Source organism: Aethalodelphis obliquidens, unplaced genomic scaffold (assembly GCF_003676395.1).
Source record: "Aethalodelphis obliquidens isolate GAN/ISIS:26980383/991018 unplaced genomic scaffold, ASM367639v1 scaffold44, whole genome shotgun sequence".
In the NCBI taxonomy this organism is placed as follows: domain Eukaryota; kingdom Metazoa; phylum Chordata; class Mammalia; order Artiodactyla; family Delphinidae; genus Aethalodelphis; species Aethalodelphis obliquidens.
In genome coordinates, this window is record NW_020837988.1 from 1,137,035 (window position 1) to 1,162,788 (window position 25,754).

Consider the following 25,754-nt stretch of genomic DNA (forward strand, 5'->3'; position numbering starts at 1 on the left):
CTAAAATTTATAATTTCATTATTATAATGCTTGATAGTATAACACTGAGTAGAAATAATAATGTGTCCAAGACTGTTCTAAAAATATCCTAACTCAGTAATTCATATACTTGGCTGCCTGAAAATGATGCAGTAATGTCAATAAAATTTTAAATTCTCTTTTTTGTTGGGATTAACATTGTAGTTGTGTGAATCACAGAGAAAACCATGCACATTTATTTTAAATAATCATAGAAAACTTTTCTACTTGGCATGATAAAGAGAAAATTTATATGCATTTTTTCTGTATATTGCCTATAGTAGAATAATAGGCAAGAAAGATCCCTAAATTTTAAACAGACATAAATTCACTAGAATGCGTCTTTGTTCTCAGATGCAAAATAAAATTTTCCGTATTATTTTCTGTACTATCTTGTTCCGATAAGTGTGTATACTCCAGAGTTAGTGCACTTTTCTTTCTTCTAAATAGTAAGTTTATGAGCGGTTAGGAGTTTATTGTTGATTTTCCCACCCTCAAAGAAAAATCCCAGTAAGAAAACATTTTGAAACGTACATTTAAAAACAATTTTAATCTCTGTTCTGATTCTTAATTTGCAATTAGAGGATGAGAGTTTTAAATCTCCAGAGAAAATAACTTCTGAAATGTGGTGTAGCGTGCGTGCCTGGAGAAGTGAATGCTATAGCTTTAAGATAAGGTAGTCTGGTGATTCACTGCACGAAACAAGATCGATTCGGAGCAGGCTCCTACTGTTAGCTTTTTTGAAGATGGATTCTCACGCCGAAAATAACACAGCGTATTCTAGATAACAGCAGTTTTTCCCCCTGAAATCCACCAAAACTGAAGAAAAATCCAAGTGACTGTTCTTAGCAGCTGTGTGGCCTGGAGTTCACTGGGGAAGCTGGCTTCCTGCAGTCCCTATTCATCACCTGCTTCAAAGACAGCCTGGCTGGCTATAGTGTGCAGGCCAGGTAGGGTGCCATTGTGCACAGCCTGGGAGGATTAGTATCAAAGCTGCGGCAACCAGGCCCTCGGTCTCGGGCTGCCATTCAGTCTAGCAGGGAGAGGCTAAGACTGGCCAAGGTCACAGTCTCCAGTGTGGAGTGGACTGGGAAAGGATCCTGAGAATAGAATGCTTTTTATGAAATCATGGCGCAAGCCTGCAGCACAGCAGGTGCCCCTCTGGAACACATAACATCTGTTTATGTTGGTATACCGTAGCTGACAACGAGATAATAGAGCTTTGAAATTTATCATTTTATTTTTAGAAAGACAACTGTATATACAATAATCCAGATGCGTATTTAGCTTCGATCTTTTATTTGAAAACCATAAAGAAAACTGACCGATTTAATTGCTGCTTTTTACGTTGTATATATTTCAGCAAAAAGCAAAGCGTACTGACGATTAACCATTTATAACCATTGCTGGTCAGTAATACCCAAATTCTTGGGGAGGAAATACCTAGCATTCGACATAATTTTTTTCAATGTTTCAGGCATTTGTGTCAATAGATTGCAGAAGGATTTACTGAATATGCCCAACTGTCTTGAATATTAGGAGGTTTAGATAAAATCCACCCCCCCCCCCCCGCAAAATGAGAGTATTTTAAGGGTGAGGTAATAATGACGCAAAAAATAAAATTTTCAACTTGGGCAAATTAGAGAAAAATTAAGCTGGCCATGAGTTGTCATGACGACAAGGATGTTCTGTTGATGAACTGTCCTCATTGTCCAATCAGATAGTAGAGCTGAAGCTGGAGCATGAACAGGAGAAGACGCACCTATTACAGCAGCATAACGCAGAGAAGGATAGCCTAGTCCGAGACCATGAACGGGAAATTGGAGACCTGGAGAAACAGCTTCACACTGCCAATATGGAGCACGAAAATCAAATCCAAGAGTTCAGGAAACGAGATTCACAGGTAATTATCAATAATATTTGATACAACGGGGATCTATTTTTAAAAAGTCATCAGCGTTTCATGTTTTCTTATTATTCTTGTTGATGCACGGTGTTTGATCATTTGCAAAACTGACAAATAAATGTGATTTTTTTGTTTTCTCCCCACCCCCTCTTTTGGGGGATGAATAAAGCTTTAACTACAGAAACCACAGGTAGCCAGATTAAAAATCCCATGGCGCGCTATAACTTGGCCCCTTTTTTATAATCTTGTCTCAGTTCCTTTCATGATGGATTTTTTTTTAAGGTATCTGCCCCTTACCCCTCCCCTCAGCCTTAGCAAATCCCTAGGAAATATATCAGCCTCACTCCTTGCTTTTTGTTTTAATCTCTGTAGGTAATCAAGCAGCTGTTTTAATATTTGCTTTTCCTTCCTAGTGTTGCTTTTTTTCTTTGGACTCTATATTTGATTAGGTTACTGAGATGATAACTGATAAAGAGAAGGGCTACCCCCCATGAGCACGCCACGCCTCCTGCCTCACCCCTGCAGTCCCTGCTGGAGGCCATTTGCAGAATAACCCCCAGCTGTGGCAGCATTTGACTCTTCAAACTTAGGGATGGAATGTGCACTGTCAGCATGGAAAATTACCTTTATAAATTTCAGATGGAAAAAAATCTTATCGGGTGTGTTTCTTTGTGGTACAATACATTCTTTACGGTATATATAATCAAAGGCCTTTAGTGTATCCTCTTGAGGAGGTTGCTGTGAAATTTTATTAAAGAAAAATTGAAGAGCAATTGATAACAATAAAAAGATAATTTTCTTTTCTAATAAAACCATACCATCTACTAGGTCTAAATACCTCTCTCCCATTGAAATCTAGCCATATTATCCACACCATACATGAGCTTCTTCCTGGTTATCCTTCCTCCCCAAATAACGTAGATTTTAAATAGCGAAATAGACCTTCTGTTTGTTATAATATGCGTTTAAGCAATTCCATAATTATCTAAACATAAAAGTACTGCTGATTGAATAGATGTTATGTCTTGAGTGGAAGGCGGGAGACGGTAAGGCAAAGAATAGGGCTATTGGTCATCTTCATTTGACCTTGCGTTGTGTTTTACCTTTGGATAAAGATGGAGGTACAGGCTTTTTTGTCAGTCACATGCATTTCTAGGAAAATTATTTAAATTTGTTTTATGGGGGTTTGTTAATTAAAGAGGTAGTCATTGTAGTAGCCCTAGTACCAGAATAGTCAGGTGGTTCCTGTGAAATCAACGTGTGTTATATTTTTGCCACCAACCTCATTAGAGCCTTTATAAAATATATTCTGATCTTTTAATTGTTAGTATTACAATTTGTTAAGAATATTTTCACACTTACATTCTCCTTCGAAGATGATGTTAAGCCTTACCATTGTCTTCTTTGAGAAGATATTTGGGTTCTGAATCAGTGCAGGATCTGTTTGCATGGTAGAATTGAATAATCGATACAGTTAAATACATTAATTTATACAACTTCTAACTATTTTCGTGGTGTTGTAGAAAGCTGACACAAACAGAGGCCAAATTTAGAGGAAATCTTTGTGACTTTGCATATGTCGTATCTGCCATATATAGGGTGCGGTTCATCCAGTGATAACAAAAGGGAAATTTTAGAATTATTACATATAATTAAGCCACAGGGAGAGTATAATGAAGTTATTAATTGAATTTCTTCTAATTGAAGTATTAATCTGACCTCTTCAAATGCTGTAGCATACGATTGATTATATTTCTGAGATTTTCTGTCTTTCTTGGAACAATTGGAATTGCTGTCCCGGGAATGCTAGTAAGCATTGGAAACTTAGGCTAAATGCATTCTTGATCAAAATGAAAATGATTTTCTGCAGAAGCTATGCTAAATTGTTTTTAGAGAACATAGTTTTAAAAAACTCTTATCAGTAAGTTATATTTTAAAAAATCTTATCGTGTATACCAAAATGCTGAAACTTGTATTTATTTTGGACTATTTATTGGGGCTATTAATTCACGGTTTCCTCAGGTAAGTCCTAAATTTTCCAAATATATCTTTTCATGACTGTGGTCTAAGTAGTCTAATGCATAATACCTTTTAGGTTCTGAATTCCATTCACAAATTTCAGAAAAAGCAAAGTGACATATCTTTTTTAAAATAGAAGAGCCTTTTTAAAAAATCACTGTTTTGTGGTTTGATGCAGAACAAACACAAGTATCTTAAATACTGGATTGTGTAATGTCTTATTTGCGTTCCAGGGAGACATTTGATATTCAATTCATGCCCGGCTGCTCCCATTTAGCAATGGAGGCCATTTTGTAAAAAGGACTAGTTGGAATATTTAAGCAAAAGAGGACAGTGAAATATCTATTCCGGGGGCTCTGGCTTTGTTCGCTGCTTTTCTTCTGTCAGATTCTTGATTGCAAGCAATATACTAAAAATCTACTTTTGGCTTCTTTCAACTATGTAATATGTTGTATGCTAATAAAACCATTGTTATAAAGTATAGTCACCTACCTTAAGGTGAATCATATCAACTGGGAGCTCCCTTTTGGTGAATATGCTATATAATTATTACAGGTGCGTTGTTATTCAAGTAATTTTTGTTTTATAGAGAAACAATAAGATACAGTGATGTAACTAAGGACAGTTAACAACCATTTCTCTCTTTTTATTTGGTGCATTTAACTAATTATTCTATGCATACCTTATATTCTTGCCATAATGCCTTGATTTTCAACGATGGGAGAGTTTATGTTGTGATACTTACATTTGCTAACATGCACATTAAATTTTCCTACCTTCATATAAGATGTTCAGTCTGCTATGTACCTGAGGTCATAACGTTTAAGGAAAAGCACCCAGATCAGTAGATTTCAAGACATATGGAAATTCGCAACCTCATTATCAGATAGTTCTCATTTGCCAGATCCCTCTTATTGAAGTTATTTTGGAGAATGATTTGCTTGAGTCCATCATGTTTTTTAACATAAAGGACATTTATAGTTTTGTTGTGATCATCTTAGGAAAGCTTCTTCCAACATGGTAGTCCTCGTGTAATTCTTGTTTTGCTTTTGAACTGCAATGTAGTGAAAGAATTTCTGCAGTTTATCCCCTCGAACTTGAAGAAAAACAGAACGTAGATTCCTTGATCCCTTGGTTGCGCTTTTAGGACCCTGAACCACTCAGAGGTTGCTTGATCTTTGATGTTTGCTGCTGAAGTGAATGGTGTGTATGAGCCCTTGTAGAGACTGTTCTAGAAGACCTTTGTGATTCGCCCCAGAGGTGGTGTCCCCATGTTGGGACAGCTCTCTCTGTGAGCTGTTGAGGTTCGGATGCATTGAGTAGTGAGAGAGGAACCACGGCAGCCACTGTGAACCACCATCTGTAGAGTGGAGAGGGTTTTCAGCGACATCTGAAAATACATTTAACTGGGGATTTGTATATAGTGAGGTGGGTCTTGCCTAATGCTGGCATCTCGATGCCTGTCTTGATTCCCTAAACTGAGAATCATGATTCTCATATGAACAGTTTTGCACAATAAAGACAGATCATCTGGATTTTGCCATACTGACTGACAGTAAGAGGCTACATCGATCGCCGATTCTAAAATGTGGGATTTTTAGAGCCCCTCTTCTTTCTCTCTTACACTTAAAAAAAAGTTTTCCAAAAAAGATGTTTATGATAGGACAATTTTAAAAATTATATCTTGATAACATTATCTTCCATGAATTTGGGAATCTGGGCACAAGATAAAATGTCCATTTATGAACTGGGTGTGTACATGTGTGCAGTGGATTAAGTATGGGTTATTATTCTTCAAAGATTACTCGAAGGGTGAATTTAACAATATGTATGTTCTGAACACTATTGTTGAACCTATACATGGTCTTTGGGCTTTGGGGTGGCTAGTACTTTTTCTGTTGAAGACGTTTGATTTTAATTTCTTTATATTCCAAGCATTTTCAAAAAGGATTTGAGGCAGCATTTTATGATAAACACATACAGATGCAATATAACTGAAAATGGTAATTAAGCAATAAATGATATTAACCGCATCAGAAAATCCATACTTTTAAAGAAAATGCTCCAGTTAAGTACAAGTTTTAGCTCTGAGCTTGCCTAGAAGCCACAGTGAAGAGTGAAACATGATGAATTGTGTAATTCTAAATATCTAATGTAAGAAATCATACCAGTTCATTTTTTTTCTAACACTCAATTCTGAGAGAAATATACGACATGGGCTTCATGTAAAAGGCGCTGACCAGTATAATTGATGATTTTCTCTATATGTTAAAACATTTGGGAATAAAATCCAGTGGGAAAACCTAAGGTTCTTTAAGTACTTTCACAAAATATAATTAGCAAGTTTATTTTAATGTGCCAAATTTTCATTTTAATGTATGGGTAATGCCATTATCCTCAACATCAAAAAATGCAGTTGCTTTGGGAGATCCAATTTAGTGGCTATTATGAATCAAAAGAAAGCATATTTTAAGTCATAAGCCTACATTTCTGTATTATCACTATATGACTCTTCCAGAAACCCTTAGAAAACATCTCTAGATCGGAAGTGCTTTAAAAGTTAACGCCCTAAACCCTCTTACACTGTTGGTGGGACTGTAAATTGATACAGCCACCATGGAGAACAGTATGGAGGTTCCTTAAAAAACTAAAAATAGAATTACCATATGACCATATGACCCAGCACTCCCACTACTCAGGGCATATACCCTGAGAAAACCATAATTCAAAAAGAGTCATGTACCACAATGTTCACTGCAGCTCTGTTTACAATAGCCAGGACATGGAAGCAACCTAAGTGTCCACTGACAGATGAATGGATAAAGAAGATGTGGCACATATATACAATGGAATATTACTCAGCCATAAAAAGAAACAAAATTGAGTTACTTGTCGTGAGATAGATGGACCTAGAGTCTGTCCTACAGAGTGAAGTAAGTCAGAAGGAGAAAAACAAATACCGTATGCTAACACACATATATGAAATCTAAAAAAAAAAAAAAAATGGTTCTGAAGAACGTAGGGGCAGGGCAGGAATAAAGACATAGACGTAGAGAATGGACTTGAGGACATGGGGAGCGGGAATGGTAACCTGGGACGAAGTGAGAGTGGCATGGACCTATATACACTACCAAATGTAAAATAGACAGCTAGTGGGAAGCAGCCGCATAGCACAGGGAGATCAGCTCGGTGCTTTGTGACCACCTAGAGGGGCGGGATAGGGAGGGTGGGAGGGAGACGCAAGATGGAGGGGATATGGGGATATATGTATATGTATAGCTGATTCATTTTGTTATACAGCAGAAACTAACACAACAATGTAAAGCAGTTATACTCCAATAAAGATGTTTTAAAAAAAAAAGATAACCCAAGAACTTTCGGTGTTTGTTTAAAATACAAATAGAGGTTTTCCCCAACTAAGCCATTTTTAAAAGACTGTGGGGGAAATATTCTTTTTCTGACGTGAAAAACATAGGTTATTTAGAATTTTCCAAATAGGACAAAAATCCTTATATTCTGAATAGATGCATTGATGCAAAGATCTCACTTTATTAGTATCCAATGGTGATGTAATAGAATTACATATGAACTAATAACATATTTGCATTAATATATTATTGTATATATTACTGTGTAGAAGAATACTATTTCTTAGATACTTAATTATGAGAAAATAGAGAAAGATGCCCTTTCAAGTAAAGTCTACATTTTTGAGAGGTCACCAGCTTTCTTTCTCCATAGTAATTCTAAAATTCTGTGATTATTTTCATCTTAAAAGCAGAAAAGTAGCCTATATCTACCTATAATTAAACTATTATAAATAATTCAACTTGGTCCTCATTGTGGAAAAAATTATATTAAGTTTAATAAACAAAAACAGACTGAGACAAGGAAATTGATTTCTCTAAGAATGATGCATTTATCGAAGTATTATACAATGTATCTTTAGTCCTGTGCATATTTTTAAAATGTGGCAGTTACCATGGAAACCACATTCTATGGCATGTGGTCCACTTTTAGATAAAGAATATTCCTTTTCAAGACAAGCCTTCCAAATAATAACATATAAAGTATTCCATTTGCAATAACAACTTCATATCAATCAATAATGATTGCTTTAAAAATCTGTCCTATGTTCTCATTATACTTAATGGATTTTTAAAGAAATATTTAAATTGTTTTGAAGAACATTAAGTTGTTCTTAATGATTAAATGCTGAGGATATTTACAATGGAGGGTATAATGTGATCACTTTGCAGTGGTGAAAACCGGGAGACTGCAAGGGAACACAAGTCTGTGTACACAGCGTGTTCCGACAGATAAGAAGCCTTTAGTCATATCGAGTGTCTGAATATCCAGCAATAATGTTGTCAGATTAAGTCATCACGAGAGATGACTGCATCCAATTATTTTCATTTGACACATAAAGAACCTGTGGTTCCAAGGTCATTATCTTGCCCAAGGTCACAGAACTAGCAAACCGGGGCTTCTTAATTCAGTGCTCTTTATCTCACGGCCTCTTCCAAGAAAGGTTTTAGATTTTTGGAGACACTTGGACATGGCAAAAAAGGAAGAGGGCTGTGTGAATCTCTGCCGGGCATGGGAGAGAGACACTGCTACCTTTGTTCCCATGCTGAGATTCTCATCTCAATTTGCATTTCTTTCATTGAGTTGGTGTACTTGACGGTGCTGCCGGTCGGTCGTAACTGAACTGGGCTGCTCGAGTCCGGTTTGAGTCAGCAGTGCCTCTGGAGCAGTCCTGAATTTCTCTGCTCGGCCCCTTCCATCGCATCACCTCATCCAGCCCTTCCAGTCCCCCGTAAGGATTAAGTTTCCTATTTGGAAACGGTTTTGACCTTCTTGCCTGGGTCAGAAAATGACTTGTATGTATTTTCACTTTATCAATGAGGAAAGATTCTGAAAGTGCAGCAAGTTGCCCAAGGTGACATAACTAGTAGTGTAGCTGGCACTCGTGACCACTTCCCCTGCCCATTCGCCTGCTTATGGAGGAGCTCGTTGTCTCTGAATTTCATTTATTCTGCATAAACTCCATTCCATTTTCATTTTGGATTCTTAATACATTGCTAGGTTTAAACACTGATACCCATACCTCAGGCTATATAAATCCAAATCAGGTCTTAGCCACTAGTTTCAGTCTCTCTCCAAAGTGACAGCCATGGCTATGTCTCTATTCTGAAACCAGCTAAACTCGGAAGAGATATGCATTTCTTAATATTTTATTTGGAATAGAATTCCTTCCCACAAATTTTAGAATTTAAAGTTTCCTATGCTTTTAAATGGGTTCACTTTTGGTTTTCACATTATTACTGAAATAAGAAGATATGTCCAGAGTAAGAATCCAGTAAGCTTTTAGGTCAGTGGGACCTACCAGTCTTTATAAGATATTGCTTAGGAATTTGCTTTTAGTATTGGCGAAATACGGCTTGTTGTGAATGGTTTACTATAGATGAATGTCTGTTATATTCACACACTAATTTGGAACATTACATATGATCCATTCCTTTTAACGGAGTGACTTTTTAAAGCTCAAAGACTTCAATGTTGGCATTTTTTTCCTTAAAGGGATCCTTGTAAGAATCCTATCACACGGCAACAGCTGGTCAAAACCTCCTAGAAATGAGGTCGAGGTGGTTTAGTAAGTTCAGAGCTGGAGACTTTCTTGATAGAAATACAAAGAACAATTAGAAAAACAAATTATGTTGATGCAGTTTGAGCTGAGTTCTAGAGTAATTTTGGTCAAAATGAAAAACTTTCAGAAGAGTTTTCTGTTACATAAAATACTCCAGCAATAAATCACTGTTCCACATGAGGGATGTCATTCCCGTTGACATACGGAAAAACGCCTTCGTTTAGCCCTTTGCCCTTAGCGTTTTGCCCTTCCTTCTCCTCGCCTCTGCCTTAAATGAAATTACTGAGGAAGTTGGCAGAAGTTACCTGGGAGGAAATATGGGACGAATAGCTCTTCTTCCTTGATGTCTTGGAAAAGTCATTTTTGGGTTTCTGACTCAGTTCCCTAAGAGACGTCCCTGATGTCTTCATTTGTATATTTGAGGTAATTTTTTGGGACCGAGAGGTTGAAGACAGAGTGCAAGAAATGACTGGCAAAATGATGATATCATCAAATGTTCAAAGAGCTGGCAAATTGAAGCTCATTAAACTGTCATTTTGTCTTTGGTTCAGGACTAATTGGAATCACGCCTAGTTGCAGGATACGAAAGATATTTAACACCTGAGCATTTTCCATGAGAAAAGTCACAGAAATTTCTGTTGGGGAGACCTTGAACTCCTGTTTGAGGAGGAGAGCAAGGCATTACATGAAAATAATTGTCTATTTTCAAGCTACTTTAAGATTTGTGTAGAGAAAACCTTGGAAAATATTGTCGCTAGAAGGAAACTTTTGGATAATAAAAAGTGGCCTCATTGAGACCTAGTTGGTGGATCATTGTGGAACTTGAGATAATATTTTTCCATTGAAACAAATATTAAAATTTAGTGAAAGTTATTTTTCTTCACTTGTTTTAACAATTAATTTAAATTGTTACCTGACCTCTCAAGTACTTTTGGGTATTTGTACACTGAGAGGTTGGGGAAAGATCACAAGAAATCATGAAGAAACAGTACACAATTAGACTTGCAGGGTTTGAAAATGTGTGTTATTTTTCCTGTTCATTTGGATTTGTTTTGCTCGGGTATGAAGTCAAAGCCTGAAAGTAGTAGTAATATTTGAGAATGAGCTAATGGTGTCCTCAGATACCATAAGAAGTTTGCTGAAGTTTGTGGCCTGGACCTGGGGTCTCTTTCCTTGTTAGTGGGGGCAGTTGCAATGCAGCAGTGCTCTCGGTGTGTGTGTGTGTGTGTGTGTGTGTGTGTGTGCGCACGCACGCGTGCGCTTGCGCACGCATGGGTGTGTTTGTGTCCCAGTGACATTATCGCTCTGTGGTACAGACGAGCTTTCAGTGAACATGCAGCAATGGTCCAGCCAGGCCTAGCATCTTAAAACGAGGGAATTTTCCAGTAAGGACTTGAAAGTTGTAGGTCTTTAAAAAGGTTAAGATTAAACTGGTGACTCATTCATCTTAAGTCTACTCCTTAAGTCAGTCTTTATTAATGAAACAAACCCCAGATCGCTAGGGTCAAGTGGGACCTTATTTATTTCGTTATTTGCAAAGATGTCATTTAACGTACAAAATGCATGTGTTTACCAAATGGTTCCTGAAAGCTAATTTTTGTAATGTAAATGTTATCCACACTTGTTGGGCAAATTTTACAATAGCTCCAGATAAAATGATGCTGGCATGTGCAACAGGAGAAGTAGAGTGTGAGGGTGGAAAACTTTTGGTTCTTTATTTATTCAAAAATTGCTTCCAAGGCTGTTGTTAGACAAAAGCCCTGAGTTCAGGAGGTGCCGTGTGTCCCCGGCCCCTGTAAAGCCTGTGTGACTGGTTCAGGTCTTGAGAGCCGTGCAGGTATAGGACATGCAGCAAACATCCCAATCTATTGCCATAAAGTCGGTGTTTCTTAAAAAAAATTCACTTCAGAAATAGGAATAGCAGAGTAGATCTTCTCAGAAAAATCATAATTATTGTTGACTGTTCCGATTGCTCTTTGAAGTCTCATTGTTCCATATCGATATTGACAAAATGGAACTCTGTGACTTGAACACTTTTATAATTGTGACTCTTTGGATCATGTATAAATCAAATATGTTTCCACATACGTTTTCCTATCTGTCAGAATTAGGCAGAATTATGTATATGGAATTTGCTTCTGACACAGCCTTCCTTCAACTTGATTCGTTTACTCAGTAAAGGTATTTTGAGTGCAGTTCTGTGCCAGGCCCTGGGGATGGGGGTATACACCTTCAGGAGGTGGCTTTCACATGAATGTTGCCCCAAGTTGTGTAGGGAATGGTCTCTCTGGCCCTAAGAGGATTCCTTTCAGGGTAACAGAAAAGAACAAGATAGATCAGTCCTCTGCTCTAAAGGAACTTACACTTGAATGGGGGAAAGACAGATGATAACACAAATCACAACTTAACAAGGAGAGCATTGCGTGACAGTCCCTGTTAGGTGCAGAGCTGTGGTACTGTGCCCGGTGACTGTTCGCTGGCCGTCGGCGAGGCCGCTCCAGGGGGAGCTGTCTAAGCTGACGGAAGAGAAGAGGAAGCCTGTGTGTCAGGAGCAGAGCAGGTGCAGGAAGGGCCGGGCCTCTGAGGAGCTGGGTTTGACTCTGCATGCGATTGGAAGACAAGGAGAGGCTTCTGAGCAGGAAGGTGACGTGATCTGACTCACGCTTCTAAAAGGCCACTGAGGCTCTGCGGACAGTCCTGGGTGTCTGTGTGATGTGTGCATTTGTCGGTAGGACTTGCTGATGGGTAAGCTGTGGGGAGTGAGGCAAAGAGGACTTCTGTAGAGTTAGGGTTTGAGCAGCTATAGTTAGACGATGGTGCCAGCTATGAGGGCAATTAGGAGGAATGAAAACAAAGTTCTGCCGAGTTAAGTTCGAGCCTCACATTAAATATCCAGGTGGAGGTGCGTCAGACAGGGAGTTGGAGATGCAGGTTGAGACGCCAGAAATACGGATGTGGACATCATTGGCATACAGGTGATAGATAACGTATGGGCCTAGATGCAGTGATCAATTTCTTTCGAATATGAAAACAAAGGTGCTGGTTCATGACCAGTCTCGACCACTTACTGGCTTTATAAATCTGAGTAACCAATTTCATATCTCTGATCGTTGTTTTCCACATCTGTGATATCCAGTCGTTCATTCAGCGGTGTCCTCTGCTGAGCTCCCACTACGTGTCAGACACCGTAGTCAACCTTGGAATATTCAAAACGGAGTGATTCTTGCCCTCCAGCTCATATAGTCTATGGAGAAGCAGGCATTTGTGCATCTGTCATGATAGGAGGGCAGTATGGTTCCTTCCAACAGCTGGGGGCAAAGAATACCTTCCTTTCACATAGACGGAGGGTGCGTCTGCATAGAGCAGAGACACAGTAACACCCCTGGTCAGAAGGACAACCTGCCCTGGCCCACAGGTCCCCACGGGGCACCCTTTTGCTGGTGGTACCACCTGATCCATGTGATGATTTAATCGGGCCCTTTAGGATGCCTAGCTCCCCTTTCTTTGGGGTGGAGGGAGGTCGGTCCCCTCCTGGCTGCTTTCTACTCTCTGGAAACTGCCTACATGCCCGCCTTGCCCACCTTGTGTGTAAGGAACTAGTAACAGTACCAGCGTGGAAATGGGCAGTTATATCTTGGGGCCTCCTCTAGCGGACCCAGCCTTTAGGCCTTGTAGAGTTACACACGTGTGTATAGCAAAGTGCAATGAAGTGAGGAAGTGCCTTGATCCCAGGTAAAGAAGAGATGGGGTTATGGAGTGTGGGGAGATAGGGTCTGGGAGGGGATCAGAAAAGGTTGATACCATATGCATTGAGGTTTTTTTAGTGAATAGAAATTTGCTACGCAAATTAGACTAGGAAAAGCATTCTAAACAGGAGTAGCAAGATCAGTACCTGCAAAATACTTTACACCATGTTGGGAAGTCAGAACCAGCTCTCCTTGAACGCTGGTCTCCAGTTTGGGGTTTATACTGTCTATCTGTGCTGCCATTTCTGTGTCTTCCATTTCCTTACCTCAGTGTCCTACCTGCAACACTTGTTACCCCTTCTGGTAATTGTTTAGAACAGTGTTCTCCCAAGTAGGGTCCATTAGGATATAGGAAGAAAGAAAAGAACTTCCATTTATGTGTATTTGTATTTCATCTATTTTGTGTAAGTTTTTGTAATGTGCAGAATGTATTAATATGCTAGTGTTACAGATTTACACATATACATGCTAGGTTGCATGCTCCAGTTTTTTATGATAGGCCTGTCCAGTGCAAAGTGGAGAGATCATAACTGTCGACAATCAGAAGTCACTGGAGAATTGAAGCAGAGGATTAAGAGTCGTAAGGCAGTGAGATTGGAGGCTGGGTGGCTCGTTGGGAGTCATCCTAGTGACAGGTGATGAGGGACTTAGCCAAGGCTTTGGCGACAGGAAAGCTGATGTGGCAGAGAGGGAGGGAGAGGAGGCCGGAGCTGTGGTCCATGTGCACAGGGCATCAGGTGTTGATGTCACGTAGGCACCTGGGAATATAAGGCTAGAGTTCAGAGGAGAGCTCTCCTCTGGAAATAAAGGCTTGGGGGTCACCAGGATGGATGGCAGCAGGTACCAACTGTGAGGATGAGCCCCTCTAAGGAGGGGAATGGAATGAGGGTGGGCCACACTCATTGCCTAAGAGAAGATGGAGGACATAGCACTGAACAAGAAGACTGGGAAAATGGCTCAAGGATGAGGGCAAGGGAACCAAGAAATGTGGTGATTCAGGAGCCATAATGCCTGACTCCTGGGTTTTTGTGAGTTTGAAATGGGCAAATACTTTCAAATAAGCCTGTAAATGTTAGTTTACATATTTCAGTTTGTGAACCGTGGCCAAACAACGTAGACAGACGGCCGCACCAAATGAGCAGCAGTCCGTAAGGACCGACTCCACGTGGCCCAGTCCTGCCGCGGGACACGGGCTCTCAGATCAGGGAAGCCAGCGATGGGAAGGTAGACCCAGGTGAAAGCCGCATCGCGGCTCGGAGTGGCGGGTCGTGCTCGACCTGCACCCACGCCAGCCCGGCTCCCGCTCGGCCCCACTTCCGGGCCCGCTGCCGCTCCCGGGAGGCTGGGGTCCACGGAGAGCCGCCGGGTTGGGGACAGAGGAGGGTGTCGCAGACGCCCTGGAGATCAGCCAGAGAGGCGCAGAGGAGCAGGGTGTGTCCTGGCCCTCACAGGAGCTCAGCGTCTGAGCCTCCGAGGTCGAGGCCTGGGAGATGGGAGACCACAGGCTGCCCGCAGCCCTGAGATGCCCCGACGGCGCCCCTGCCGGGCCCGGGGCCCAGCCTCGAGGCTGCTGGAAATCGCCACGGGGAGCCTCTCTCGTTTGCCCTCTTCCTTATTTAACGCGCGCGCCTTCACGGCCTCACTCATGCGTGCGTTTCAGTGTTCAAAACGGGTAAATATTACACAGCAAGGCGACTTCTGGAGTAGGTAACTCGTGACCGCTTTTACACCTTAAATGAATAGAGGAGCAAGGAACAAGTGATTTCTCTTAAGATGGAACTGTGTCTCCAAGGGTTCCTTCACTTACCTCTTTGTTCATTCCTCATTTACGGAGCACCCTCATGCGCCAGCCACTGCGCTGAGAGAAGGGACACAAAACAAATAAGACACAGCCCTCGCTGGAAGAGCTCCCACTCCGCCAGGCAGTTTAGCAAGTCCGCAGAGCACCGCGAACGAGAGAATCGCCCTTCCCTGCTTACCTGCCCCGCATTCCCAGTCAGGAGGCTGCGTGTGCCCCAAAGAGCCTGGGAACGCCCCAGAGGAGGGAAGGTCTGAACAGCACTGAGGTGCAGAGGAAAGTAAGCGACCGCATCACGGAATTGTTTCTCGTTAAATGGCTCTCATCAAAGCGAAATCCGGATTGACATGTATACACTGGTGTGTATAAAATTGATGACTAGTAAGAACCTGCTGTATATATAAAAAAAAAAGAAAAAACCTATTTATTAAAAAAATAATAATAAAAAAATAAGGCTTTTTCCAAAAAAAAGTTCTCGTCGCATACACACACAAAATTGTAACTATGTAAGGTGAAGGATGTTAACTAGACTTATTGTGGTAATTTCACACCATATGCAAACATCAAATTATTATGTGGCACTCCTGAACTAATACAATGTTGTATGTCAATTATACCTCAATTTAAAAATCATTATGTATATCTAAAGCTAATACAATGTTATATGTCAATTATATCTTTATTAAAAATTAAATTAAAAAAAGTGAAATCCGTCACACTGAAGAAGCGGGAGTTTTGATGGATGGAAAGAGTGGAAAAGGAGACGGAAGAGGAACATCGTCCTGGTGGGACACCATCGAGGGTGGGAGCTGTGGTCTGGAGTCTCGCGCGCCCGGCGGTGGGGGGCGGGGCAGGGACCGATGCAGGAGCTGCAGACGACGAGGTGGGACCTTCAGCTGCCTCGAAGTCAGGCCCAGGGTTAGCGGCGCCCCGACAGTCACCTAGAGACACGGCAGAGGCCGCAACCCCTACCTGAGGAGGGTGACCCCGAGGAGCACCTGTCCTCTAGGGCCCGGGGGCTCCCGCCGCGTGGGCGCACTGCTTACCGCCCCCTGCCTGCCGGGGCGCCCTCCCCTGCACCCCAGCCCCGACCCTGGTCCCCACCTTCTGGGCCGCCTCCGTGGTGGCCCTTGTGGGACTGGCGGAGGTCAGCTCTCCGAAGCGGACAGGCGTGTGCTCAGGGCCTGACCCGTCGTGGCCGCACAGGGTGACGGCGGAGGGCAGGGCCCGGGCTCCGAGCTGTGGAAATAGGAGTAGCCCTGCAGGAGGGGAACGTTTCCAACTAGAAATGGCCTGCTTTTATTTGTTCCTGAGTCTCGCTTATTCTGAGAAGGAGAACCGAGCAGAGCGCGCGTGCTGGACACCTGCACCAGCTTTCTGGGAGGGGGCAGGTGTGAGCTCAGTTCTGACAGAAGGCGGGCAGACCCGGCCGGGCGGCGCTGGAGTGAGGGGCTGGGACTTGCCCCCACGTCGTGTGCCTTCAGAGCTGTGAGCGCTTCCCCCGCACCTCGTCATGGTATCAGTTACAGGCCAGCCCTTGGTGGGAAAGCCTTTTTCTGCTACTGCTCTCTGGTGGCTCGTGGTTGCTGTCCAGGAATACCGTGAGGCCGCTTCGCAGAGCACGTCAGATCGACGAGTCAGACGACCTAGAGCCTCTCGCCACCCAGAGCAGCGCCCAGGGGCTTACACGCGGTATTAGGGCCCTTGCTTTTCGGGTGGCATCAACGTCATACTGCAGTTGGGGCTGCAGTTTTTCCCCCTAAGCACCTCTTTCTCTTCTGCAACCCTATGGCAGCCCATAGTTGTTTAGATGGAGCTCAGGAATGTTTTTAAATATTAATTTGGTTTGACATGACTTGGTGCACAAATTAATTATTCAAGCACGTACATGAAAAGAATGTTCCACGTACATGAAAAGAATGGAACTGTAGTGAGTCGCGTTCTGACTACCACATGTGCATCATGATGTTACCAGCAACAGACTATTAAGAGAACAAAAGCTGGCAACATACAGTAACTCTGGATTTGGCCAGTCCCACAAAATTAGCATAAATATGTGAAGCGATCAGAACACTTTGGGACTTCCTAGGAAAGTGTCCCTGCTCTTATCTAGTTCTAAAAGAATGTGGAGTAAACGATTCATTTAACCGAGGATAAAAATATGTCTGCTATGCAGTTATAATCGTGTGTCATTAATCAGAAAATACTGCAGAAACTCTGACAAATTAAAAACACAAGGATGTGTCTGCAAGGGTTTTTTCAGCCATTAAAAAGCTGCTTCACCTCTCAGGCAGGCTTTCATGGCAACTCCTTGCTCAGTGTACTGACATCTTCAAAGACTCTGACATCTGTCGGCCTTTGAACTACCATTAAAAAATATTATCCCATTTCCATTCTTTTATGCCCATTTTTTTAATTATAGCCCTTCTTTCAAGTTGAGAACATGGTTGGTTTAAATGATGCTGTCCTTTCGTTTTCAGCCACCCAGCTGCGGTTTGAATAAATTGATGTAGAATCAAAGGCGGGACTTTAAAGGAAAAAGGTTTGATGGACTTGGACTCCGAACCAGATGAGGTTTTATGATGAAAAGGGTTTAATCCCAGCACAGGCATTGCGTCTATCAGTTGAGCAGAACAAAGCAATTCATACATATAGGTTCACGCGAAATGATCTATTTTTTTTTAACAGCACAGATCTCTTCAGGACTTGCAAATGTGGCATTAGCTAATATTCAGAGAGCTGATTTCCTTTCATCCACCAGAAGCTTATGATTATAGTACAGTTCTCGAATTGGAAATGAGAGCTGCAACACAGATTTAAAGCTGTGCTGTCTGATTTGTATTCAATCTACATGTCACTGCGGGACAGGCTAGTCTGGGCCAAGCTGGTTCAACACAGGGGAGAACAGTTTCATCATCTGAGATTCTTAGTCAAAAATATCACCAGCTAATTAAGACAACAGTCTCATGAGTATTAGCGAGGTGTTCGGTTGATTGGTATCTCTTAAAATTTGACAAGAAGGATTGAAGATGCATCCTCTCTTTTATTTCATATGCTTCTTGCAGTGTTAATGTGCACAGGTGCATTGCAGGGGAATGAAGTGTAGTCAGTTAACTCAGACCACTTTTTTAGAAAAGGAAAACAACGTAACTGTAAAACAATGACTTATTTGGCCTTCAGATATTTCCCCTCATCCAATTATTGATCTGAAAAACAAAAAATCCTTTCTGAAAGTAGACTTCAACATTGCCTTTGCTCAGTAAACTACTGAATGATAAACGTTATTTTGAGCCAGACCATTCAGTAACTAGATAAGTCATTTAGGATAATTGCAAACCTAGAACATAGATCTAAGTCCACTTTAAAGTAAAAAGTGATTTAAAAATTTTTTTTCTATAATAATTCAGGGTAAATTGTACTTTTAATCCATTAGAAATTTTCTTAAGCTCATGCACACCTGTTTTACATTAGAAATGTGCTATTTTTTCAGAGTAAAGAAATGGTTCTTCCATTTACTTGGAAGGTTTGGTACCATTTACTTGTACAGATTTGATCATTCTGCACCAATTATTTTTCATTCTCTTCAAATAGAATTTCTATTTTAAACTACAAATTAGTTTCCAAACTGTATTTGAAGAAATTCTGAACATGCATAGTTTTAATCTGGCAAAACAGATGTCAGTTAGAGGAGCAGTACTTTAATGCTTCTCCTACTACGATCTGTGGTCTACCTCATAGTCTAGAATGCTTCATTGTCTTTTTTTCCTCCCTTCTCTTTAGAAGAAAACATGGAATAATGCACTTTGATATAGGGTTTACCAGGAAGTACATTTTGCCTAGCCCTAACATATTTTTGTAGATTTATAAGTTTACTGAGTTACTTGGAAGAAGTTGGATTTCTCTCAGTATAATCATCATTGCTTTTCACTCTGGAATCCTATTTTAGCTTCCCCCTTTTTTATTATGCAATGGTGAGCCAATCTTTCACTGCTATTAACCATGTAGTTAAGTTTTCATCCTTATATACATCCCTTTTGCTCTATCCTACTGAATTATGTCTGTGTCTTCCCAGTGAGTCCTAGTTTTCCCCTGCTTCTCCCACTTCTCCATCTGAATTTCTTATTTCTCTACCAGCTCCACGACCTTACACTAAATATTGTGGTCTCCCCGCCCTTTTTTTCCCTTAATTCTTCTGTTAAGCAGCCGTCTGCATGTCAGTGGCCTTAAATAACAGCTATGTGCTAATGACTCAAAGCTCCCATCCCTCATGTGAGAACTGGGCGCAGATCTCCAGCTGCTTCCTGGCCCCTTCTCTTAGCTCACAGACGCCTCAGATGTCACATGTCCAGAACTGAAACCTCCACCCCCGTCTTTTCCACGTCTATGAGCTCAGTGCTCCAGCCACAACTTGGGTGTCATTCTTGAATGGCTTACCTTTCTCTTAATCCATCAGTAAATACCGTAGATTCAGCCCCCCAGAATCTATCTCGAATCCATTCATTTCCTTCCCTTCCAGCCGCTCCCTAGTCCAGGACACCACTGTCTTTCACCCAGACCTCCACAGTAGTCCCCTAACTGATAGTCTTGCTTTCCTTCTTGTTCTTCTCAGCAACCATAATGATCATTTTCAAAATATATGTTGGATTACAAAACCTCCCTGCTTAAAATCCTTCAATAGCTTGTATTTAGAATAAACTCCAAGCTTCTTAGCATGGCCTACAGAACCTTGCATGAACTGGCCCTATTGTTACTTTCCCAACACTTTCTCCCACTCTGCTCCCCTGGCTAACTGTGCTGGAGCAACACCAGCTTCTTTCTCATTGCTGAAATATACCAGACTCTTTCTAACCTTCATACTTTGGCCAGTGCTATTTATTGGGACTGGAAAGCTTTTGCTCTGGACCTTGGCATGAGCAGCTTCTTCTCATTCTTTAAGTCTTAGCCTAATTGTTAACTCCTCACATGGACCTTCCCTAAAAAGGGCTTCCTTTCAGTGATGCAGGCCTTCCTCAAGAAACTAGAAAAATCTCAAATAAACAACCTAACCTATCACCTAAAAGAATTAGAAAAAGAAGAACAAACAAAACCCAAAGTCAGCAGAAGGAAGAAAATAATAAAGATCAGAGAGGAAATAAATAAAATAGAGATTAAAAAAAAGAAAGGAAAGGATCAATAAAACCAAGAGCTGATTTTTTGAGAGGATAAACAAAATCAACAGACCTCAAGCCAGGATCACCAAGAAGAAAACAGAGAGGACCCAAATAAACAAAATAAGAAGTAAAAGAGGAGAAATAATAATTGATACTACAGAAATACAAAAAATACAGCCTGCCAAACTGAGTCAAGAAGAAACAGACAAATTGAACAGACCGATCACTAGAAGTGAAATAGAATCTGTAATTTTAAAAACTCCCTGCAAACAGAAGTCCAGGCCTGGATGACTTCACTGGGAAATTCTACCAGACATACAAACAAGAACTTATACCTTTCCTTCTCAGTCTCTCCCAAAAGATTGAAGAGGAGGGAACACTCCCAAAGTCATTCCATGAAGCTACCGTCACCCTGATACCAAAACCAGACAAAGATACTACCAAAAAAAGAAAATTACAGGCTAATATCTTTGATGAATATAGACACAAAAATCCTCAACAAAGTATTAGCAAACCAAATCTAACAATACATAAAAAGGATCAAACACCATGATCAAGTTGGATTTCTTCCAGGGTCACAAGGATGATTCAACATATGCAAATCAACCAAAGTGATAAACCACATCGATCAAAGAAAAGACAAAAACCACATGATCATCTCAATAGATGCAGAAAAAACATTTGATAAAATTTAACATCCATTCATGATAAAAACTCTACCAAAGTGGGTATAGAGGGAACATATCTCAACATAATAAAAGCCATTTATGACAAACCTACAGCCAGCATAATACTCAACAGTGAAAATCTGAAAGCCTTCCTGCTAAATTCTGGAACAAGACAAGGATGCCCACTCTCACCACTTCTATTCAACTTGGCATTGAAAGTCCTAGCCACAGCAATCAGACAAGAAAAAGAAATAAAAGGTATCCAAACTGGAAGGGAAGAGGTAAAATTGTCATTATTTGCAGATGACATGATACTGTATATAGAAAACCCTAAGGACTCCACACAGAAACAGCTAGAAATAATAAATGAATTCAGCAAGGTAGCAGGATACAAAGTTAATATACAGAAATCAGTTGCATTTCTTTCCACTAATAATGAAATATCAGAAAGAGAAAGTAAAACAGCCCTGTTTAAAATGCATCCAAAAAAAATAACCTTGGAATACTCTTAACCAAGGAAGTGAAAGACCTATACGCTGAGAACTATAAAACATTGATAAAGCAAACTGAAGATGATTCAAAGAATGAAAAGCTATCCCATGCTCTCGGATTAGAAGAATTAATATTATTAAAATGACCATACTACCCAAAGCAATCTACAGATTTAATGTGACCCCTATCAAATTACCCATGACATTTTTCACAGAACTAGAACAGATAATCCTAAAATTTATATGGAACCACAAAAGACCCAGAATTGCCAAAGCAATCCTGAGGAAAAGGAACAAAGCTGGAGATGTAACCCTCCCAGACTTCAGACAATACTACAAAGCTACAGTAATCAAAACAGCATGGTATTGGCAAAAAAACAGACATATGGATCAATGGAACAGAATACAGAGCCCAGAAAAACTGGCGCACCTGTGGTCAATTAATCTACAACAAAGGAGGCAAGAATATACAATGGAGAAAAGATAGTCTCTTCAATAAGTGGTGTTGGGAGAGCTGGATAGCTTCATGTAAATCAGTGAAATTAGAACACACCCTACACCATATACAAAAATTAACTTGAAATGTTAATATCTAAATATAAGACATGACACCATAAAACTAGAAGAGAACATAGGCAAAAAATTCTCGGACATAAATCATAGCAATATTTTCTTAGGTCAGTCTCCCAAGGCAAAAGAAATAAAAGCAAGAATAAATAAGTGGGATCCAATCAAACTTACAAGCTTCTGCACAGCAAAGGAAACCATAAATAAAATGAAAAGACAACCTACAGACTGGGAGAAAATATTTCCCAATGATGCGACTATCAAGGGCTTAGTTTCCAAAATAGACCAACAGCTCATACAACTCAATATCAAAAAACAACCCAATAAAAAAATGGCCAGAAGACCTAAATAGGCATTTCTCCAGAGAAGACATAAAGATGGCCAAGAGGCACATGAAAAGGTGCTCAACATCACTAATTATTAGAGAAATGCAAATAAAAACTACCATGAGGTATCACCTCACACTGGTCAGAATGGCCATCATCAAAAAGTCTACAAACAATAAATGCTGGAGAGGGTGTGGAGAAGAGGGAACCCTCCTGCACTGCTGGTGGGAATGTAATTGGTACAGCCACTATGGAGAACAGTATGGAGGTTCCTTAAAAAACTAAGAATAGAACTACCGTATGACCCACCAATCCCACTCCTGGGCATATATCTGGGAAAGATGAAAACTCTAATTTGAAATGATACATGCACCCCAATGTTCATAGCATTATTTACAATAGCCAAGACATGGAAAAAACGCAAATGCCCATCAACAGATGAATAGATAAAGAAAACGTGGTACATGTATACAATGGAATACCACTCAGCATGAAAAAGAATGCAATATTGCCATTTGCAGCAACGTGGATGGACCTAGAGATGATCATACTTAGTGAAGTAGGTCAGAGAAAGATGAGTATTATATGGTATCACTTATGTGTGGAGTACAAAAAATAATACAAATGAATCTATATACAAAACAGGAACAGAGTCACAAACATAGAAAACAAACTTATGATTACCAAAGGGGAAAGGGAGGGGAGGAGGGATAAATCTGGAGTATGAGATTAACAGATGCGAACAGGAGTTTGTACATAAAATGGATAAGCAACAAGAATTTACTGTATAACACAGCGAACAGTATTCAATATCTCGCAATAACCTATATTGGAAAGTAATCTGAAAAAATATATATGTATATACCTGAATCACTTTGCTGTACACCTAACAATATTGTGAATCATATATACTTCAATATAAATAAATAGATAATATAAATAAATACATAAATAGGGCTTCCTCTATCAAGCACCTTGTTTGTGAACTTCATAGCACTTTTCCCAGTTTATATTACCTATGTATTAATTTTTTTGTCTAGTCCCCCAATGGACTGAGAAAATGGACCTTCTGCGCTTTCCTCACTTCTGTATACCCTTTACTGAAAAGATTCTTGGTGCAGACCGTGGCCTCGGCAAGCATTTGTGAGCATCTGTGTCAACAAAGGCAGAGTCACTGAGCAATGGGAGGCACAGGAAAGCGGAGCTGGGCTCCCTCCGAGGAGCCGGCAGTGGCTTCAGAGCTGGGTTAGGTCACGGGGTCGAGGCGACGGTCTGCCAGGCTCTCAGCAAGCCGCCAGCTCGTTAGCGTGTTTTGGTTGTGTGTGTGTTTGTTCTTTGGGGGATGGCACCGGCAGTGTATTGTCATTCCCATCTCTGAGTTCTCACAAAATTTCTAATCTACAATGACAAAAATAGGTGTGTAGCATTAGCCCATAATCACCGTGACGTCATTATTGTTTCCATGTTTGTGTCTTCCAGAGGAGGGACTGCACCTTATGTCTTTGCATCCAAAGATCCTGCCAGAGGGCCTGGCCCAATCAGTGAATGAATACAAATCAGTAAATTTAACTATTTTGCAGGGATTGGTCTCAGTCTGGGCTCTGCTTGTTCCCATATTTTTTAACTTTCAGATTTCTAAAATATGCAGCCAGTTTCTTTATTAAATCTCCAAATCGTATTGACTTCAGAGAATTGGTTGCCACTTGGGTAATATTAAATTATAGAATTTAATTATAGAATATTTATATTCTATAATTATAGAATATTTATCCAACATATGCCAAGGCCCTCCTTAGTTTCGGACACATTGCTAGCTGCTGAAGATGTAAAAAATGAATAGCACACACTTAATCATTGGGGGAAAGGACAAGAAACATAAATGTAAGCAGAGCGTTAGAGACCTAATGGGACTTTGTGAGCTGTGAAGAAGGACGGAGACCTCAGCCATCGCGGATGGGGTCCTCGGGCAGGGCGGTAGCGCCGTCTCTCCAGCGTGCACGTGCCTTGGGCACTGCTCATGTGTTCTTTTCTCCCAACTGAAAAGAGTGTAACTTTCCTCCTTTATTATTTCTTTAACTTTTTTAGTAAGTACAGAACTATCTTACCTCTGTGTGGTGTCTCCATGCAGAGGCTGTCGTGACCATGAAGATCCAGGCACGTAATCTATAAACGTTCCTTTTTTAGTTCTTTGCTGAAAGCCATCACAACCAACTGAGGAGTGAATTACGCTACTGATTCCGTGGTGTTCGAACAATATTCCTACATATTTTAGTCTTCCTCTCCATAATTTATATTAAAATCTTCAAAAGGTTGGGAGAGTGTCTTTCATTTTGTTGTCTACTGGTAGCAACCATGAGATTGATCTGGTCTTATCTTAGAGGACTTCTGAGTGTTTCTCTGGTACATAAACTGAATTCAGTGTGTAGAAATCCTACTTTCCTGTCACTGAGTGTTGCTACTCTGAGGACAAATGTAGCATCTGTGTCATGGGGTCCTGTGGTACCATAGAGACATCGCTTGTTCTTTCTATCCACGTCCAATGGGTATGCTGTTATAATTAAGGGTAGTTAGCTGGCAAAGGGAACGTAGTCTGAGCTCTTCAGGAACTTCTGTAGCTCTTTTCCAGGCAATAAATTAACTTTTAAGGGGGTAAAATAATGAGACGGTTGTTTGAAGCTATGTCTGATGGCCAAGGCGAAAACATACACACATGCAAGTGTGCGCGTGCACACACACACGCACACACACAGAGCCTTTCTTCTGCTTTGCCTCTGAAGTTCATGTGTGAAGTTGGCTGCATCTGTTCTCATAAAAATGACACAAGGGAAAAAAACACATCAGTCATAATGAAGCAGCATTGCTTTAGCTCCAGAGGGCCTTTGACTTCCTATCTCTATTTTTTGTTTTTACCATAATCATAAACTTTCTCATCTGAGATGAAGAGGGTGGAATTATTACATTTTGTTCCTTTATTAGGCAACTCTGGAGGTTGAACCATCAGGAGATTTTCTCGCTGGAATAAGAAGCGTTAAGACAATTACCTGGCGTTGAGTACTGTCCCCACCCTTGTCCTGTGGTCAGAGGGGCGACAGCCTCACCCTCAGGGGTGCGTCCTTTCACCCCACGGTCACAAGGTTGCCCACTCTAAATCAAAGCCCTCAGAAGGTCTTCCTGACTCTTAGTTTTTTCTCCTGTTTTTCATTTGGACTTTTCAGTCCGTGTCTTTGGGAAGTCAGATTTCTTTCCCTTTATGCTCAAGAGTGATGGTTTCAAGGTCTTAAAAAAATCTTGCTGTACTTATTTTCAGAGCCTCTTGTTTTCATTGTATAGATGTAATAAAATGTCCTCTTCCCACGTTTATGAATTACCGCTCTCCTCCAGGGCGTTTTCCTGTCCGTCTGTTCATTCATGTACT

At 40.7% G+C, this 25,754-nt stretch overlaps 1 protein-coding gene across 26 annotated transcripts in view; it reads left to right on the top strand.

The window, feature by feature from the left end:
* The window catches only part of CEP112 (centrosomal protein 112), a 422,076-nt gene that overhangs the window by 209,824 nt on the left and 186,498 nt on the right, over window positions 1–25,754 (top strand). For 25 of the 26 annotated variants that reach the window (XM_027080441.1, XM_027080442.1, XM_027080431.1 and 22 more), the window contains one exon: window positions 1,739–1,921. The exons of the other annotated variant lie outside the window; for it this stretch is intronic. In XM_027080441.1, coding sequence (XP_026936242.1) covers window positions 1,739–1,921 — 183 coding nt within the window. The remainder of the gene's footprint in view (window positions 1–1,738; window positions 1,922–25,754) is intronic. 26 annotated transcript variants of the gene reach the window in all.